At 67.9% G+C, this 19,931-nt stretch overlaps 1 protein-coding gene across 2 annotated transcripts in view; it reads left to right on the forward strand.

Annotated features, from left to right (window-relative positions):
• Positions 1–18,973, forward strand: part of COL26A1 (collagen type XXVI alpha 1 chain) — a 184,817-nt gene extending 165,844 nt beyond the window's left edge. For both annotated transcript variants that reach the window (XM_058285902.1, XM_058285903.1), the window contains exons 5-13: positions 5,922–6,078; positions 7,361–7,459; positions 8,108–8,260; positions 10,003–10,086; positions 11,444–11,496; positions 13,337–13,372; positions 14,486–14,530; positions 16,270–16,354; positions 17,440–18,973. In XM_058285902.1, the coding sequence (XP_058141885.1) occupies positions 5,922–6,078; positions 7,361–7,459; positions 8,108–8,260; positions 10,003–10,086; positions 11,444–11,496; positions 13,337–13,372; positions 14,486–14,530; positions 16,270–16,354; positions 17,440–17,600 (873 nt within the window). In that variant the 3' untranslated portion in view covers positions 17,601–18,973. The remainder of the gene's footprint in view (positions 1–5,921; positions 6,079–7,360; positions 7,460–8,107; positions 8,261–10,002; positions 10,087–11,443; positions 11,497–13,336; positions 13,373–14,485; positions 14,531–16,269; positions 16,355–17,439) is intronic.
• The last annotated feature ends 958 nt before the right edge of the window (positions 18,974–19,931 follow it).

Raw genomic sequence — 19,931 nt, forward strand, 5'->3', positions numbered from 1 at the left:
TCCTCATGGTTATAAGATGACTGCCGCAGCTCAAGGCATCACATCCTCACAAAGGCAGGAAGTAGAGGGGAGGGTGAAGTCTGCCAACAGACTCGCTAGGTCTCATTAGCTGGCACTGGGCTGTATGACCGACCATCTCTTAGTTGCAAGGGAGGCTGAGAAAGTGAGCCCTTGGCCAAGCAGAAAGGGAATGCCTACATATTCACAAGAGGGGGTTTTGGAACGAGGGGGTTGGGGGTGTCAGGCAACCATCAGGGGCTGCTCCGTCTTCATTCTCCACCAGTGGCAAGTTGCCAAAAGACCCAACCCTTGGAGTTGGTCCCAGGATTCCCGCCACTCTGACCCTCGGCATCTTCTTTGTCTGGGAAGGGCTGCAGTGCCATTGGGGGGTGCTGAGGAGTAAGATGAGGGCTGCCAGGCCCCCCAGCCCCTCCTTCCCTCCCCTTCAGTCTGCATCCTGACCTCAGGGACCATGAGCCCGAGGGAGCCCGAGGAGGTTTCCCTCAAGGAAGCCTGGGCGTTGGGGTGGGCCCTGGTCCCGGGTGGACCCGGCCCGTCACCAGGACCACGGTGACCTCATCGCGGCCGCAGCCCTGACGCCTGCGGTCCGGTTCTCTTGGGCCGAGGCCCCACACCCCGTGCCCGCCCCGGTGAGCTCATGCCCTGGGCGGGGATGGCATCCGTTTCCCCAGGAGGTCAGCCACGGCCAGGCCAGGAGAGCTCGGACTCCGGCCAGCGCTGACACGCACTTGGCCGTGGCCAGGCTCCCACGCCTGGGTCAGCGGGGCCCGTGGGCCGTGGCGTCCGCGTGGGAGGTGGCCCAGGAAGAAGAGAGCCCGGAAAACCCACCTGCACCCCAAATCCCTTGGGGCTGTCATTCCCTGCCCACGATGCATCTCGGAGCTGGCGTCCCTCCTGCCCCCTTGGCCACCTCTGTCCCTCGGTCACCTCTGCCCCTCGGCCACCTCTGCCGGCCCCGCCTCAGCTCCCGACTACCCCCACTTGGAGCACCCCCAAGACTGAGGCTCGTCCCACCCCATGACACTCATCACCTTCACCCCAAACCTGCGCCTCTCCCGCTGGGCCAATCCCCCCATCCGCCGAAGCCAGGCAAGAATGGGGGAGCCGCCCCAGCCTTTGCCCCCACCCCCGAGGCCGGGTCCTGACAATCCCCCTTCCCCCTACCCTCAAGCCCCCCCCATCCCGGCTCGCCCCATCACGTACCGGCCACGGCCACGGTCTCCTTGACGGACCCCCTTGGCCTCTCCATGGCCCCAGAACATTGACCTTGACCCGGCTAGTCCGACCCCGGAGGACATAGGGACGGGCGGGTTTTCGGGGCAGGGATTGCAGACACCCCCTCCTGGGGCTTCTGGGGGTCAGGCCAGCACTTTCCCGTCCCTGCGCTCTGGGAGGCTCAGCCGAGACCGTGGCCGTGGCCGAGTGAGCGGTGGGGGGAGGGCAGCTGTGGTCTTGGCGGACGGGGCGCACAGGGACCTGGGGCAGGCCGCTTAGTCTCTGTGCCTCTGTTTCCCTTTCTGCTTGTGAGGACCAGAAAGGGGAGGGGCTCAGGGAGGCAGCCCGGGGGTCACGGGAGTCTCACTGGCGGCGACCCCCCCCTGCCCAGGCGCAGGTGGAGACTCTGAGGCTGGGGCGGGGTGGGGGCACTGGCCCCCGGGGCTGGTGGGAGGCCGAGGACAGCCCCTGCGGTGCAGGGGAAGCTGTTCAGCCCCGCACGGCCGGCCCAGCCCAGCGACCGCAGCGGGGACCCCACTGAGCTGCTCCCCTCAGTGCTGCACCCTGGGGTCCTGCCCCCCGGGGGCTCAGCCCACAGCGGGCCACTTCACCCCGGGACCCTCTGGGGCCCTGCCACCCAGGTCCAGGGACTGCAGAACTTGGGAGAGGGCCAGGGGAGACTTCTCCCGGCACCCACCGAACCCCGGGCCAGCCCGGGCCCTCGGCTGGGGACCACCCAGCAGCAGGGGGCATACCCGGCACCCCCGTGCTGCACCCTCACAGCCTCTCGGGACCCTGAGGCTCAGCGTTATCACTCCCATTTTGCCAACGGGAAAACGGAGGCACACAGAGGTCAGGACTTTTGCCCAAGGTCACAGAGGGGCCCAGAGAGTCGGAATTCAAACGCAGCCCATCGGGCCGCGGGGTCCGAGGAGGGGTACTCTGCCCCCCGCCCCATGACCTTGCCTTGCCACTTAGCAGCTTCGGGAAGGAGCCGCGGCCCCCGCCCTGCACTCCCGAGGTCGCTGGTGGACTCGGTCCCCCGCCGCGGCCGTCTCGGCACAGAGAGATGGCGCGTGCAGCCGAGGGGACCCCCCGGCGGGGTTGGCCATCTGCGCAGGGGGCCGGGGGAGGGCAAGGAAAGGACGGCTCATCAGTCTCTGAGGAACTTCCAGGGGCTCGGGAAGGGGGGGGGGTTGGGGGGGGCAGGGGAGATGGGAACGGCCTGAGGCAGGGGCAGGTGGAGGCGCGCCCCTGAGAAGTGCGGGGACATCGAGGGTTGGGGGCCGGGGCTTGGCGGGGTGCTTTGCCTTCAGGTGCTCCCTGGCTGCTGTGGGGGAGGGCTGGGAGGGGAGGGGGGGGTGGGGGGGCAGGGGGGCAGGCAGGCGTGGGGGAGCAGATGGGAGGGCAGGTGGGGGGGCAGGTGGAGGCGGGGCTTGAGCGAGGGTCCCGGCTGTCAGGGCTGCGGCGCCCTGGGGGGAGGCCAGGCCCTTCCCCTCCTGTGTTGGGGGATTCGGAGGGGGGTACCCAGGAGAGTGCCTGCGGTTTGGGTTTTGGGGTGTGCATGGGGCGGGCTGTTCCCTTACCGGGGTCGGCTGAGCCGGAGGGGGCAGGGAGGCCGGTGTCGCGGCGAAGCCTTTGGGTCTCGGCGACCGCAGAACGGAAGGTCGCAGCAGCGCAGCGCCCCGCCGGGCCCGCCCTCCGACCCCCTGCGACGGGGCCGGGTTTTCAGCAGGCCGCGGGGCTCTTGCTCCCAAGAGCTGCAGGGCCAGGGACACCGGGCGCGGGGGCCCATCGGGTCCCCCCCAGCGCGCTCTGCCCGGGCGCGCGGCGCCCCCTGCTGGCCGCCGTGGGGGCTGCAAGGCTCGCGGGGGCGCGCACATTGCGGAGCCCCGCAGCCCCCTTCAAGGCGAGAGGACGGGGCCGCTCCCCAGGCGGGCACCCCCTGTCTATCCCGGAGCCCCGACTAAGCACCACGCACCGTACGGGGCCCATGTACCCCCTTTATTCTCCTTCATCCGTCCGTCTGTCCATGCATAAACACTCCCTGAGCAAGGAGATTGTCACGGTGCCAGGCAGCGGGGCAAGGAGCGCCCGGGGAGGGGTCACCGAGGCCGCTTCTCCATCCCCCCAGGGATGAGCACCCCCGAGGAACGTGCAGGGACTTGGGGGGAGCATCGGTCACTCCCACCTCTCACTGGAGCCCGGGGTCCGGAGGGCTTTCCTCAGACAGGAGGGAGCGGAGGGCGAGGGTGGGGGGAGAGCACCCAGCAAAGGGGCTGCCACCCACTGAGGAGGGGTGCGCAGCTGCAGGCCGGAAGGAGCCATGCCCCGCACACACCCCTGCACCTGCATCCCCGCACACACCCCTGCACCTGCATCCCCGCACACACCCCTGCACCTGCATCCCCGCACACACCCCTGCTCGTGCATCCCCGCACACACCCCTGCACCTGCATCCACACACACCCCTGCACCTGCATCCCCGCACACACCCCTGCACCTGCATCCCCGCACACACCCCTGCACCTGCATCCCCGCACACACCCCTGCTCGTGCATCCCCGCACACACCCCTGCACCTGCATCCCCGCACACACCCCTGCACCTGCATCCCCGCACACACCCCTGCACCTGCATCCACACACACCCCTGCACCTGCATCCACACACACACCCCTGCTCGTGCATCCCCGCACACACCCCTGCACCTGCATCCCCGCACACACCCCTGCACCTGCATCCCCGCACACACCCCTGCACCTGCATCCACACACACCCCTGCACCTGCATCCCCGCACACACCCCTGCACCTGCATCCCCGCACACACCCCTGCTCGTGCATCCCCGCACACACCCCTGCACCTGCATCCCCGCACACACCCCTGCACCTGCATCCCCGCACACACCCCTGCTCGTGCATCCCCGCACACACCCCTGCACCTGCATCCACACACACCCCTGCACCTGCATCCCCGCACACACCCCTGCACCTGCATCCACACACACCCCTGCACCTGCATCCCCGCACACACCCCTGCACCTGCATCCACACACACCCCTGCACCTGCATCCCCGCACACACCCCTGCACCTGCATCCCCGCACACACCCCTGCACCTGCATCCACACACACCCCTGCACCTGCATCCCCGCACACACCCCTGCACCTGCATCCCCGCACACACCCCTGCACCTGCATCCCCGCACACACCCCTGCACCGGCATCCACGCACACACCCCTGCTCGTGCATCCCCGCACACACCCCTGCACCTGCATCCCCGCACACACCCCTGCACCTGCATCCACACACACCCCTGCACCTGCATCCCCGCACACACCCCTGCACCTGCATCCCCGCACACACCCCTGCACCGGCATCCACGCACACACCCCTGCTCGTGCATCCCCGCACACACCCCTGCTCGTGCATCCCCGCACACACCCCTGCACCTGCATCCCCGCACACACCCCTGCACCTGCATCCACACACACACCCCTGCACCTGCATCCCCGCACACACCCCTGCACCTGCATCCCCGCACACACCCCTGCTCGTGCATCCCCGCACACACCCCTGCACCTGCATCCCCGCACACACCCCTGCACCTGCATCCCCGCACACACCCCTGCACCTGCATCCCCGCACACACCCCTGCACCTGCATCCACACACACCCCTGCACCTGCATCCCCGCACACACCCCTGCACCTGCATCCACACACACCCCTGCACCTGCATCCCCGCACACACCCCTGCTCGTGCATCCCCGCACACACCCCTGCACCTGCATCCCCGCACACACCCCTGCTCGTGCATCCCCGCACACACCCCTGCACCTGCATCCCCGCACACACCCCTGCTCGTGCATCCCCGCACACACCCCTGCACCTGCATCCCCGCACACACCCCTGCTCGTGCATCCCCGCACACACCCCTGCACCTGCATCCCCGCACACACCCCTGCACCTGCATCCCCGCACACACCCCTGCACCTGCATCCCCGCACACACCCCTGCACCTGCATCCACACACACCCCTGCACCTGCATCCACACACACACCCCTGCTCGTGCATCCCCGCACACACCCCTGCACCTGCATCCCCGCACACACCCCTGCACCTGCATCCCCGCACACACCCCTGCACCTGCATCCCCGCACACACCCCTGCACCTGCATCCACACACACCCCTGCACCTGCATCCCCGCACACACCCCTGCACCTGCATCCCCGCACACACCCCTGCACCTGCATCCCCGCACACACCCCTGCTCGTGCATCCCCGCACACACCCCTGCACCTGCATCCCCGCACACACCCCTGCACCTGCATCCCCGCACACACCCCTGCTCGTGCATCCACACACACCCCTGCACCTGCATCCCCGCACACACCCCTGCACCTGCATCCCCGCACACACCCCTGCTCGTGCATCCACACACACCCCTGCACCTGCATCCACACACACCCCTGCACCTGCATCCCCGCACACACCCCTGCACCTGCATCCCCGCACACACCCCTGCACATGTGCGCTCCTGTACGTGTGCGCCCCTGCATATCCCTGTCCTTGCACTCACACCCCACTGCACACACACGCACCCCTGCCCCCACACGCACGCTCCCGCACCCGCGTCCCTGCCCCTGGCCGGGCAGGGCTGACTCGGCGCTTCTCCCGGCCCAGGTTCTCCTGCTGGAAGCAGCAGAGCGGCCCTCCGGCCCAGACAACGACCTGCCAGGCCCCCAGGGCACCCCGCCGCCCTGGAACGAGGACTTCCTCCCCGACGCCATCCCTCTCGCCCACCCAGGGCCCCGAAGGAGAAGGCCCACTGGCCCGGCCGGTGAGGGGGCCCGCTGCGGGTGGGGTGGCCTGGCGAGTAGCCGTGGCGGGGCCCGCGGGGCAGCCTGGTGTCCTAGCCTAGCCTCGGCACTGCTGTAGGTGGCACAGATGTGATTCCTCATGTTTACAGTAAGCGCGTGAAGGTGGGAGAGGAGAAGACAGAAACGGGGGGTCAGGGCCGCCCAGCATGAAGGGGCATTTTGCCCCGATGCTTCTCAGCAGCCCTGGGCCCTCTCATCAGAGCCCGCGGATTCCCAGCCTCCCCTCCCAGGTTCCGCTGAGCCCACACCCTCCAGCCCCTGTCCCCTGCCCTTCTGTCCGTTTTCTGCCCGTGTGTCTGTCATGGCGGGGACACAGCAGGGAGGGCAGATGGCCTGGGGGCGGCAGGGTTGTCCCCTGAGGCCAGGGGGAGCAGGGCTCCGCGCACTTCAGAAGAGACTGGAGGCTGTGGGAGGAGGCGTGAGCTCGGGCCTGCTCCAGAAGAGAGAGCCCTGCCCCTCCAGCCATTGTCCCCAAGGTCTCACTCCCAGGGGCCGTGGAGGGTAAGTGTGGGCGCTGCATCTCCCTACCAGGGAAAGTGCAGTTCCAGGACTGGCCAGCAGGTGGCGCACGCACTCTACAAATGGTGAAGCTGGGTGGGTGGGAATCCCCTGAGAGCAGCGCCCCAGCCTTGCCTTCCAGACCCCAGGCAGGTCCCTCCACCAGCTCAGCACCGAGCGTCCTGTGGGCGGTCCAGGGACCCGGCAGCCCTCTTAACTCCAGCTTCTACTACCACCCACCCTGGGGACCTGGAGACGCTGCAGCTGGGCAGGCGCCTCTGTCAGGGTCCCCGCAGCCCCCGCCCCGGGCTCTCCGGGGAGCCTGTCTTGGGGGCCAGTACTTGCCACAAGCCCAGTTCCCGATCCCGAGCAGGGAGATGGTGGGAAGTGGAGAGAGGGCCCTGGGGCTAAGAAACCCGAGTTCCGGCCTGGCCTATCCACTGCGGGGACCTGTGGCCTTGAGCAAGGGACCGGACCTTTCCGAGACTCGGTTTCCCCATCTGTAAAATGGGAACTAAAGGGCCTCTTGGAATCAAAGAAGTTAGTAGGTACCAACATGGTTTGCTGAGAGCGGCTGAGAGATGGGAGGTGAGCTGGCGCCTTTGTGGATTGGGGGAGGCCTTCCTGGGGACAGGTGTGATAGGCTGCCCAGGTGTTTCCTGGGGACAGGTGTGATAGACTGCCCATGTGGCCGGGCCTGGAGCCCCCCAGGGGTGTCTGGGCCTTATCGCTGTCTCTCCACAGGGCCCCCAGGGCAGACGGGAGCGCCAGGGCCCGCAGGGCCTCCGGGTTCCAAGGGTGACAGGGGCCAGGCAGGGGAGACGGGGCCGGCAGGGCCTCCAGGTAAGCCTGCACACCTGGCGCCGTCCCGCAGGGCTTGGGGGGGCTGGGGCTCTCAGGCGAGGCGGCCCACGCCCCTGGGCTCCCTCCCTCCCCCCAGCACCTGCGGCCAGGCCTTACCCTGGGCTGCGGTTAGATGGACAACACCGGCCGCAGCCTGTCCCCTTCCTGTGGGCTGGCGTTCCACCCCGGGGGCTCAGGAAGGCTCCAGAGGGGCCTGGCGGAGAAAAGGCCAAGGGGGCTTTGGGTGCAGGTGTGGAGGGGGGAGGGCGCTGTGGGGGGCTGTCGCAGCCATTTCAACACGCCCAGAGATTCCCCCCCCAGCTCCTCCTGGGTCCTGCAGCAGGCACAGACCAGCCAGGCTGCAGCCCACCTGGGTACCCCTGCCCCACAGGCCAGGCCCTGGGGTGGGGGCAGCAGGTGGATTCTGCCCTCCCTGTTCCCCTCACTTCCCGCCCCAGCTGTCCCGTGTTCCCTCTGCACTGGGCGGAGAAGGGGGAGCCAACTCAGTTCCATTCCAGAACATTCTTTCAGGAAGAAGGTAGCTCAGAGGTGGCCGTGGGGCCCCCGCCAGTCCCTCGATTTTCGTGTCTGTACTGCCCTGGCCGCCAGCCCCTGCCCTCACGGTGACTCCTCTTCTTCCAATCTCAGGGCTCGTGGGGCCGCCGGGGCCCCCTGGGCTCCCTGGAGAGATGGGGCGCCCCGGCCCCCCCGGACCGCCCGGCCCCGCAGGCAGCCTGGGCCTCTCGCCAGACGGCCCCCAAGGTGTCCTCTACTCCCTGCAGCCCCCGACAGACAGAGCCAGTGAGTGCCGGGCCTGGGGGGGGGAGTGAGAGGGAGGGGGCTGGCTTGGGGGCCCCCACCCGCTCTTGACCCCAGGGTGGCCTGGCCTGGTGTTCAGCTCCCCTGCACCGGGGTCCTGACCCCTGAAAGGGCTGGAGGCACAGCTGAGCCTGGGAGTCTCTCTTACTCATCCCATAAGCACGTATTGAGCACCTACTGTGGCCGGAGCACAGTTTGATTTATTTAATTTATTTCTCTCCCCTCCCCCCCCAGTTGTCTGCTCTCTGTGTCCATTTGCTGTGTGTTATTCTGTGTCCACTTGCATTCTTGTCATGCAGGACTGGGAAACTGTGTCACTTTTTGTTGTTGTTGTTGTGTCATCTTGCTGCATCAGCTCTCCGTGTGTGTGTGTGGCGCCACTCCCGGGTGGGCTGCACTTCTTGCACGCAGGGTGGCTCTCCTCGCGGGGCGCACTCCCTGTGCGTGGGGCTCCCCTACGCGGGGGACTCCCCTGCATGACAGAGCACTCCTTGCACGCGGCAGCACTGCACATGGGCCAGCTCATCACAAGCGTCAGGAGGCCCGGGGTTTGAACCCTGGACCCTCCATGCGGTGGGCGGGCGCTCTATCGGTTGAGCCATAACCAGAGCGCAGTTTTAGTCAGTGGGGATACAGTGGTGAGCAAAACAGAGAAAGCGGGCCCTGCAGCGCATCCAGCACGCGACGGCTCTGCTTGCCCATGGGGAGGGGGCCGGGAGCACCACGTGAGGGTGGGGGGGGGCACCCAGCAGTGGGGGGCCATAGCAGGGGAGGGCTGGGTACAGAGGAAAGATGCCCCGGGGGGCCTCCGGGAGGGGGTCCCAGCCCCTTCCCTGTTAGCGAGCTCAGGGGTCCACAGAGCTTAGTGGGACCACAGCCCAGGGCCCCCCCAGGGGAAGGGTCAGCCCCGGGACCTCTTCCCCAGCTTTCAGAAAAACCCAAGACCCCTCCTGATCTGGGGGTTGAGACCTGAATCCCACTGTCCCTCTCTGAGCCTCAGTTTCCCCATCTGTGCAGAAGAGATGGTCATAACTCCCTGATGGAGTGGCTCTGGGGATTAATAAAATCCTGAATGGAATGCGGTCTTGAGGCTGCCCTCTGGGGGTGCCCTGGGCTGGGGCAAAGGTGGTCCAGGAGTGGGGGGGGGCAGAGGAGGCGGTCCCCTCCGAGACATTTCCTGGGCCTGTCTTCCCTGAATCTGCCTCTGGGGATGGGCGGGGGTGAAGTCACACAGGGGCTGACCCTCGAGGGCCCCAGGCCGTGGGAGACCCCAGGCCCCAGGCCAGACCCCCAGGGCGGTGCAACCTGTCACAACAGAGGCAGCTTGGGGCACCGCAGTTCAGAAGGGCAATCCTGAAGGGCTTCCTGGAGGAGGCTCCGCAGAAGCAAGCTGGTTGGGGTGCACCAGGAGGGGCCTTTGGGGTGGAGGCTGGAATTCAGCGCCAGCCTGGGGCGTGTGGATGTGGATGGGGCAGGGTGGGGCCAGAGTCGAAAGGGCCTGGACTGTTCAGGTAGGAGTTTGTGCCTTAGGGGCAGCCAGAGCTGGCCTCTGTCCTCCGACTCCCAGGCACCGGGGGCTTTCCTGCGCAGCGGGAGCAATAGGGGCTGCCGGCCGGGGCTGCCGGGAGACCTAGCAGGTTGGGGGGCGCCTGGTCCGGCCCTGAGGGCCCCGGGGGGCCACCACGGGGCCCGCCCCCGGCACTGCAGCCTCTGCTCTTCCTCAGATGGAGACTCCCAGCTGGCCTCTGCCGTTGTGGACACGGTGCTGGCGGGCGTCCCGGGGCCCCGGGGTCCCCCCGGCCCACCAGGTAAGCAGCCGGGCCGGCAGCGCAGGCAGGCCTGGATTTGGAGACCCCCTCCTGGGCTTGCCTGGTTGGAGGCTGGGTGGGGCCCACGTGCGGCCCCCGCAGGGTGCTGGGAGACCGAGGCTGCTGTGTGGCCCAGGGTAAGGCTCCTCCCTCTCTGGGCTGCACTTCTGCAGGTGTGGCCTGACAAACCCCCAGTGGTTCTGCCAGAGCCAGGCTGGAGGCCCGCAGGAAGTGGCCCTGGCCTGTCCTTGCATGGGCCAGAGTGGGGTGCACGGAGGCTCAGGCCGAAGGGGGAGACACCTGGAGGGGTACCAGTGGGAGGCGGGGGCCCTGGGCCCAGAGGCCGGAGCCCAGGAGTGGAGGGGGGTGTCGGGGGGAGCTGGCGCTCAGGCCTGGCTCCCCCCCACCCCCGTCCTCCCCGGAGCCCACTGGGGAGGGGGAAACGAATGAGGAGGGGGCTGACCGACCACCTCGCCCGCCCCCCGCCCAGCCGTGTGGGTGTCGCAGCAGACACGCTACACCAGAGAAAGGACGAGCCGCAGAGGGCCGTGGGCGCGCCCCAGGCCGGGGAGCTCACTCCCTGCCCTTCCTTTACTCCTTCGTGTACTCAGCAGGTGTTCGCCGGGCGCCGCTCCAGGCTGGGCAGGGTTCTCGTCGGCGTGGAATGCATGTGCTAGTGCGGGGAGGCCCGAGAGGGGGCGGCTCCTCCTCGCGGCTGGCTTGGCAGAGGGGCTACAGCACGGCAAGACCCCCTTGCCGCGGGCGATGGCTCGTCGGCGTCAGGGGTTTGCCCAGAGGAGGGTGCCGGGAAGGCTTCCTGGAGGAGGCGGTGCTCAGCCTAAGACTAGTAGGGAAGAGCTGGCTGGGGAAGCAGAGGGGACAGGCCAGCCCTGGGAAGACACAGAGGCAGAGGAAGCTTCCAGTAGGGCCTCTGGGTGGAGAGGGCCAGGCGAGGCTGTCGGGAGCTGGCGAGGGCTCCAGCTCGTTTGCGTGTCTGAGAGCTGGCTCAGGAGGGTGGTCAGAAGCAGGAAGGATGGCTCCTGGAGGGGGAGGAAGGAAGGGGGTCCCTCCTGAGGCCCCCAGGAGGGGTGGAGGGGGGCATTTTGCCAAGGGTCCCCCGGCTGGGCAGGTGGGAGGCATTGGGTGGCCCCTGCCTGGGCTCCCGATCTGGGGGAGGGGTGGGTAGAGTGGTGGGGGCCATGAGGGAGGGGCTCTCAACCATGAGGTGGCCTCTGAGACTGGGGGACGTGCGCCCCCCTATCCCACAAACCTTCCCTGGCCGTCCACGGAGACAGACCCAGGGCGGGTGCCGGGGGCCTCTCTGGCCGCGGCTGACCATCTGTGACTCTGCCGGCAGGCCCCCCAGGACCACACGGCCCCCCAGGCCCCCCAGGTGCTCCCGGATCCCAGGTAAGGGCATCGTCATTTCCGGTCTGAGGGGCTGGGGGGCCGGGAGGACGTTGCCTCCCCCAGGCAGGAGAAGCCGCGAGTTTCTCGGGCGGGAAGCTGCGGGAGGTCCCCGCCACCCGGCTGACCCCTGCCCTGGGCCCAGGCGGGGTGCAGGGGACAGGGGGTGACCGTGGATGGCTTCTGTCCCCAGCAGCTGCCCTCTCCCCCGGGCCGGGCGCTTTGAGCGAGGGGGAGACTCCGTTCCCGTTTCACAGATGAGTTGACTGAGGCCCACAGGGGCAGGGAGCTCGGCCACCACCCCCAGCCCAAAGTGCCTCCCGACCCGTCGCGCCTCCTCCCCAAGAACCGCCCGTGTGGAGGAGGCGCCCCGAAGCACCCACCCCCTGCTGTGTGACCTCGGGCTGGCGGGCAGCGCCTTCGGGGTTCCTCCTGCTGAGGCAGGGAGAGCCTCCCTGGGGGGCTGTCTCAGGGCGCGAGAGATAAAATGCCACGGGGGTGGTGGCGGGCAGTGGGGGCCCAGGGGCCCGGGAGAAAGACACAGGGGAGACACGCAGAAGGGATTTGGGGGTGTCTTATTGAGTGGATCTTCTGCAGCCCCCACTGGAGGTGGGGCTCGCCCTCCTCGATCCCGGGCTTTGGGAGCCCCCCAGGTCCATTCACCCCTTTTTTCCCTCAGCAGCTATTCCCTGAGCACCTGGGGGATCACCAGTCCCGACCGGGGTGCTGAGGATACAGCGGGACCAGGGGCCCCGGGGCCAGCCTTCTAGAGAGTATGTTCTAGAGGCCGGAGCGGGTGTCCGTGCTCCTGGCCTGTCCCCACTGTCCCCCCACTTTGTGATTTCACTCCTGGAGGACGTGCCACAAAGGGCGATGGCGGGTGAGGGGCCCGGGCCGTGGCAGGGGGAGCACGGCCGTGGGGGAGCCTGGGCACAGGGCGCAGGGTGGCAGGTTGGGGGCTGGTGGGGGCCCAGGATGGGCCGGGCTGCCGAAGCCCCCCACCCCAGGCACAGGGGCGGGAGGGTCCAGGGGCCCCATCTGCTCCTGGCGGGGGGCAGGAGCCCCAGCCACAGGCCCTGGACAGAGGGGCAGGGGTGGGGAGCCGAGGGGCAGGATGCAGAGGCCCCGGGCATGGTAGGAGGCGCGGGGGGTGGGGGGGCGCTGCCGGGCCGTGCCCCCCGTGCCCCCCGTGCCCGCCGGGAGCCTGGCTCTCCCCTTGATCTCCGAGGCGCTTCCTTCCCTCGTGGGAGGAGCACGGTCCTAAGAGGACCAGGAGCAGGGGCGGGCGGGGCCGTGAGAGGCGGGCAGTGCCCCCCCGGGAGGGGCGCCGGGGCGGGGGGGGCCTTGGCGCTGCCCAGGCCCAGCCGACGGGGTCCAGGGACGAAAGCCAGCGGCTCTCGGGATCTCGGCACTGCATCCCCGTGGCTGTGGGAAGTGGAGGCACAGAGAGGTTTGGCCGCTTGACCGAATCACACAGCAGGGGAGGCAGAGCGGAGGCACCCGGGCAGCCCCCCTTGGGTTTCTCCAGCTGCCTCCACCCCCTGCAGCGCACGCTTTGGGGGCGGCCTCGTCCCGCCGGGTGGTCTGCTCTCAGGCGCGGGGCAATGCGTGCTTCTGTCCCCTCTCTTCTCACCGGGGCAACTGTCCTGGGTGTGCCCGTTTTGCAGGTGAGAAGACGGAGGGTTCCACGGAGGCAGCCGGTGGGGGGTGGCACCAGGACCTGGGCCCCCCACCCCCCACCATCCTCCTCCCGCCCCGACTTTGAGGCCTGGAGCCCCGCGGGGCGGAGGTGGGCGAGGGTGGGCGAGGGTGGCGTGCTGACGCGGCGCTTGCTTTCCCGCAGGGCCTGGCTGGAGAGCGGGGCGCGGCGGCGCCATCCGTAAGTGCGGGTTGGCGCGGTGGGCCCTGGTGCCCGCGGCCACGGCCTCTGCCCGGGGGGTGGGCCCTGAGCCGGGGCCCGGGGGGCACTGTCCAGGTCAGCCCCGACGTGGCGCTGCAGGTGCCCCCAGCCGCGGCCGGAGGCGGGGCACGGGGAGGGGAAGGAGCGTCCCCCGTGCGGCGGGAGCTGCCCAGTTGGGAAGGGGTGGTCTTGCGGGGGGGCTCACCCTCCCTGGGGCTGTGCACGCCGGGCTGGCTCCGCAGGCTGTGCCCTGGCGCCGGGGGCGCTGCGCCGTGTGGCCTGGCCAGTCCCTTCTCTCCCCTGGGCCCCTAACGAGCCTTCTTGGAAGCAGGACTTTGCATCTTGCCGCAGGGCCGAGGGGCAGGGCTGTCCCCACCCCGGCTGGCCTGGGGCGGACACGAGGAATTGGCCTTCACTGAGCACCCACTATGTGCTGGCCTCACGGGAGCCCCACCCGTTGTTTAAACTTCACGGGGGCCCGCCGAGACCACGCGCCCGCATCCCCACTTGCCCGACGAGGCAGCCCAGGCTCAGAGAGGCCAAGGGACTGGGTGACAGATCCAGGCTCTGAAAGCCAGTGTGCTCGCCGCGCTGCGCCGGGAGGCAAACCCCGGCATTGGGGTGCGCTAGCCCAACGCTCGGAGGCCCCAGACTCTGGTCTAAGCTCATTGCACACACTGGGTCCCTTGCTCCTCCTAATAACTCCACGAGGGAGGCACAGGGACTTGCCCGTTCTAGAGATGAGGAAGCAGAGGCACAGAGAGGGGCGATAACCTGCTCGAGGCCACACAGCGGCGGCAGCATCGATGTCACCATGGGGCCCGTTTAGAGAGAGAAGGAACTCTGTGTGGCCGACCCCTTGAGCCGGGGTGCGCCCGAGAGCTGCAGCCCCAGGAGCAGAATTAAGCCCCTAGAGCCGACCCCCAACGCCTCCCCATGCCAGGCTGTGCAGCGGGCCCCGCCGGCAGGAGCACACACTGGCCTGGGCGCTGCCGTCCCTGGTGTCCTGTCCCCAGGCCCTGCCCCCCGGCCCGCCCCTGCCTCCCTGGAGAGAGGAGAGCAGCGCCCACACCTCCTGGTTTTGCTTCCTAGGGTGAGCCTGGAGAGAAGGGCGAGGAAGGGGAGAAAGCCGCCGAGGTAAGCGCGCCTTACATCGGGGGCCCACCCCTCCCGCCCCTGGAGGAATGCGGAGTCGGGGCCACCCGTGTGGGGGTGGGGGGTGGAGACCAACAGAGCTGCGCTGAGACCCGTCAGGCCGAGCTGGGCTCTGGGGCCACGGGGCAAAAGGGGCCCCTGCCCTTGAGGGGCTCACAGCCCAGTGGGGAGACAGATGAGTGCACGGGGATCAGGAGAGAACGTGAAGACTGCTGCCACGGGAGCGGGGGGCGAGGAAGCCACGGGGCTGGCTGTCACTGTCCGGGCACAGCGCTGTCGTACGGCAGGGACAGGTGGGGAGGTGGAGCTGGGAGGGCGGGTGGGCAGGAGGGGGTTTTGCATTAGGAATGTGAGGGGGGTGGCACGAGCGAGCAGAGGGGATGGGGGGCCGGCACGCACGCACATGGCCGTGGGGGCTCCTGCCTTCTGGGAGGAGGCCGTGAGGCTGAGCACGTGGGTGGGGCAGGGGGCTCGGGCAGGGGTGCCAGCCGAGAGGGCCCGCCAAGCTGAGGGCTCGGGGGCTGGCACAGGGGGTGCACGGCCCTCCCTGAGTGAGTGAGCTTCGGAAGGTTTACCCCAGGGGGTGTCTAGTGGACATGGGGGACGGGCAGCTGTGCGAAGGCCAATCGGTGGGGGGCTAGGGGGGCCTCCAGGAGGGGGGAGCAGAGCAAGCTGGTGATGCAGGAGGCAGTGGGGAGGGGGACGTGACAGGCGCCTGGAGAGGACGCTGATTCGAAGGCGCTTGACAGGACCCTAAGTCCCCCATGATGCCCCCCCATAACAAGAAGGGGCCCGGGGCGGGACGCTTAGCTGGGTCACTGACAGGGGACTTCGAACCTGCACTCCTCGCCCAGGGCGTCCTTCCCCCGGGCCGCCCTCCGGGCCCCTTCTGGGCCCTGCGCCTCGGCTTTCCGGACGGGAAGCCTTCTCTCCAAAGCCGGCAGGATGTTTCTTCGGCTTTCTTCCGTTCCGTTTTAAGCTAAATTAATCTAAACATGACAGACCCGTCACCCTGCCCCAGCAGAAGCCCTGGTTGAGCTGCCGCCCGCAGGGCTGGGCTGGCGGGGAACAGCGATCTGGCTTCTGCACCGTCCCTTGTCTTTCCAAAGTGGCCTTGACACCTGTCCTCTCCACGCACGGGCCTCCGGTCTCAGCTCGCTCCTGCGTCTCCGTGCACCGGGCTTCCTGCCCACGTGTAGACCCTGTCCCAGAAACGCAGGCTCCTCCTCATCGCAACTCCTGCCAGTGCGCCCCAAAGCAGGCCCCTCTTTCCTGTCTGAGTAGCTGCACCTGCCCTGGCCCTGCAGCATCCACCTGGCCAGGAGCTCGGGTGGGCGCGCGCCGGGAGGCACAGGCACAGAGGCCCTGCCACCTGCTGCCCGCACTGGGCGCTTTGCCCTCTTGGGGTATTTTCTGGAAGTGGGGGCAGCCAGGCAGCCACTGCAGCAGAAGCGCAGGCTTGGGGCGACCGGTTCTGGGTTTGGAGCCTGGAGCTGCCGTGTGGCCGTGGGGACGTAGCTGCATCCCCCCTCCCCTCGCTCCCCCCCCTCCGGCTCCTCGTCTGTGAATGAAGAGCTGCCCTAACAGACGTGCAGGAAGTGGTGGCGATTTGGGGAGACGATGGTGACGCGGGCGGGAGGGCTGGGAGGAGTGGCACGAGGGACCCAGCCGGCCCCGCCCCTGCCCCGCGGCCGGCCCTGACCCTGCTTCCTCCCTGGCAGGGCGAGGGGGTGCAGCAGCTGCGGGAGGCCCTGAAGATCCTGGCGGAGAGGGTGCTCATCCTGGAGCACATGATCGGGATCCATGGTCAGTGCCGGGCTACCCTGCTGGGAATCTCCGTTCCCTCCCCCCTCCCCCCTCCCTGCGGCCACTGGGCCTGTCCACGAGGCTGCTGGACAGTCTTGCCAACCCCCAGTCTGACCATGTCCCTCTCCTGCTCAAGGACCCTCTGTGGCTCCCTGCTGCCCACAGGCAACATCTGGGCTCACTGCCCAGCTCCCCAAGTAGGTCTCCGGCACAGCCCCACACCAGCCACGAAGACCTACCACCCAAACAGCCCGCGTTTTCCCCACCTCTGTGTCTTTGCTCCTTTGCTCTGCCTGGTGAACCCTGGCTCCTGCTTCAAGACCTGCTTCAATGGTCTCTTCTTCTGGGAAGCCCGCCATGAGTCTTCTTCCCACCGTGCTCCCCAGAGCCTTCTGTTCTAGTGTGGAGTGGGGTTTCCTGACGTGCTAGTGCTGCTGAGGGGCCTGGAATCCAACCCTGGTCCACATTTATTGAAGAATGAATGGGTGAATGAAGAAATGGATGGATGGGTGGATGGATAGATGAGTAAGTGGATGGATGGGTGGGTGGATGGATGGATGGGTGGATGGATGGATGGGTGGATGGATGGATGGATGGGTGGATGGATGGATGGGTGGATGGATGGGTGGATGGATGGGTGGATGGGTGGGTGGACGGGTGGGTGGATGGGTGGATGGATGGTTGAGTGGATGCATGGATGGGTGGATGGTTGGGTGGATGAATGGATGGGTGGATGGATGGGTGGATGGGTGGATGGATGGATGGATGGATGGATGGATGGATGGATGGATGGATGGATGGATGGATGGATGGGTGGATGGATGGGTGAATGGGTGGGGGGATGGTTGAGTGGATGCATGGGTGGATGGATGGATGGATGGATGGGTGGATGGTTGGGTGGATGAATGAATGAATGAGAGAATGGATGTATGCATGGGTGCGTGAATGCATGAGAAGCCAGAAGCTGCTGCTTTCCCTTGTCCACTCTAGGTGAGGGTCTTTGTCACTGGCTGGGGACAGGAACAGAGGTTTCCAATGCGAGTCCCCAGCCCCATGTCAAATCCACCCCCCTGCTCTCCTTTCAGATCCACTGGCTTCCCCAGATGGGGGCTCCGGCCAGGACGCCGCCCTGAGAGCCAACCTCAAGATGAAGCGGGGGGGCTCCCCACCCAGTGGCGCTCCTGCTGCCCTGCTCGGCCCTGACCCTGGGCCTGTGAGTGCCGGCTGTGCCAGCAAGAAGAAGTAGGAGGCCTGCTTTCCAGGACAAGCCCCAGCCCCACCAATGACCCGGCCCCAGGAGCCTGTGCCGCTGCGGGCTCCAAAGACGCCCCACGTGGGGCTGGGCTCTGGGCACGGACAGTTGTGAGATGCGCTGGCTCCCGGGACCCGGGGGCCTTGGGACAGATGGTACCTCCAGGGGCAGGGTCCCAGCAGCACCCTCTCCCTGTCCCCTGCCCTCCCCTCCCCCCACTCCCTGCTGGAGACGGGAGCTGGGTGGGCTGGGAGACAGATGTGGGAATTATCCTAATGGGTGTCATTTATCAAGCCGTGTCTCGGGCCCCGCACAAGGGGCTTCCGTGATTGTCGCATTTAATCCTTAGGAGGTAGGCTTACTGTCCCCACTGTACCAGGGGGCTGGCGGGGGGCGGGGCCGAGGCTCAGAGAGTATAAATGACATGCCCAAGGCCCGGGTAAGGATTCGAACCCAGGCCTCTCGACTCCAGAGCCCGTGTTCTCCCTACCCTGCCAGCTCCCCCTTTGCACGAGGAGGCCCGGCCCTGGGGACCGGGGAAGCCAGCCCGTCTCAGCCAGCCCTGGGCTCTGAGGCCTGTACTCCTCAAGCCCCTTCCCCAGGGCCCGTGGCCTGCTCAGCGAGCTGGGGCGACCTGGCCTACAGCTGCCCTCCGAGGCCGGGAGACCCCCAACGAGCCCACACTGTCCCCCGGGCTTGGGGCCAGGACAGAAGAGTGCCGTGGGTGGGAGAGCCCCGGAACCAGATGGGCATCAGCCACCGTCGCCCCCCAGTCTCTCGGAAGCCACCTACCTGCCCGAGGACCCAGCCAGGCCCTGCCCCCTCTCTGAGTCCGGAGGGGGGATTTCCTGGGAATGTGTACCCTGACGGGGGCCGCCGGGGCTGGGACTCACAGCCGGCTGCCCCTCCCCGGCCTCTCTGTAGGCTCTGCCCTTTGGGTGTTTCTGGCAAGTCCAATGTCCAGTGGGAGCAAGGAAGGCTGCTCGAGCCCCGGGCCCTGTTTGGACCCGGCGCTGCGGGCTCGGGCCGGCCCCTCAAGCAGGCTGCCAGGTCCCTGAGCAGCCAAGACCACCCTAGCCCCTCCAGACCTCCCGGGCCCACCCCCGCACCTCCTCTCTGGGCCGGGCCCCGGGCCTCTGCGATGGCAGCCAACACTTGATTCAAAGGTGCTGTGCCCTGGGCTCACGACCCCTTCCTCCGTTTCTGGTGATTTCGGTGCTTGTGGGGGCTGTGGGCTGGTCCCGCTGGCCCTGGTGACCTCCCAACAGCCCTCAGGTCCCTGGGTGCCCGCTCCCCCCGGGCCTTGGGCTGCCCACCCTCTCTGCATGGAGGGTGTAATGTTCTGACAATAAAGGTGCTCTCCCACAGTGGACTCGGGTGTCATGTGCTGGCGGCTGGGGGACGCCTGGCCTGCCGGCCCCTGGGAGGGTGCCCCAGTACCCGAGGGCCCTGCCCAGCCCGGGGCGGGGAGGGTGGGAGAGGGAGCGAGGCCTGGGCAGGGCCCTCTGAGGCTGCCCCCCACCGCCGCCCCCCAGGGCCCCATCGAGGCTGAGCCTGGCCAGTGGGGGCTGCAGATGGAATGGGAGCCGGGGAGGCCTCGGGGCTCTGGACAAGGGGGCCCCTCACCCACCGTGTCCTGCCCAGGCCTGGAGTTGGGAACATTTTCTCCCCCCTGGGGCCCCAGGAAGCCTGGGGGACAAATCTGAGGCCCTGGTGGCTGCTGAGTGACCCTGTGACTGTCACTCGTATGTATTAAGTGCTTATTGTGTGCCCAGGGCCCAGCCACAAGCCAGAGCCATGTCGGGTGCTCCCGATTGGGGTAGGAGAGGGATGTTAGGTGGACCGGCCAGCCGTGGGGGGCTCCGGGCTGCTCCGGGAGACCCTGGGCCCAAGGGAGGGCTGGGCAGCGGGTGACGCCGAGCCGGACGGTAAGGAGAGGGACAGCGTCAGAGCGGGCGCGAGGCTGCCCGCATCACTCTGCCTTCATCTGCTGATGGACCCGGGACGCACTCCCTGCCATGACCCCGGCTTCCAGGCCCCGTTGGAAGTGGGACTCCTGGCCCCGCCCCCGGGCCCAGCCCTGGCGGCCGCAGCTGGCTCAGGACTGTTGCCTGAAGCCTCTGCAGGGACAGCTGGGCCACTGTCCCAGGCCGGGAGCATGCACGCGTGTGCGTGTGTATGTATGCACGTGCGCGTGTCCTCAGCCTTTTTATTGCTTTTCCCAGGGGAGGAGTTAGGAAACCACTTGTCATTTGTCATTCATTCAACAAATCGCCGAGCTCCTCTGCTGAGCCAGGCCATGCTCCTTGAGGGGACACTCAAGGA

Source organism: Dasypus novemcinctus, chromosome 23, assembly GCF_030445035.2.
Source record: "Dasypus novemcinctus isolate mDasNov1 chromosome 23, mDasNov1.1.hap2, whole genome shotgun sequence".
Taxonomy (NCBI): Eukaryota; Metazoa; Chordata; class Mammalia; order Cingulata; family Dasypodidae; genus Dasypus; species Dasypus novemcinctus.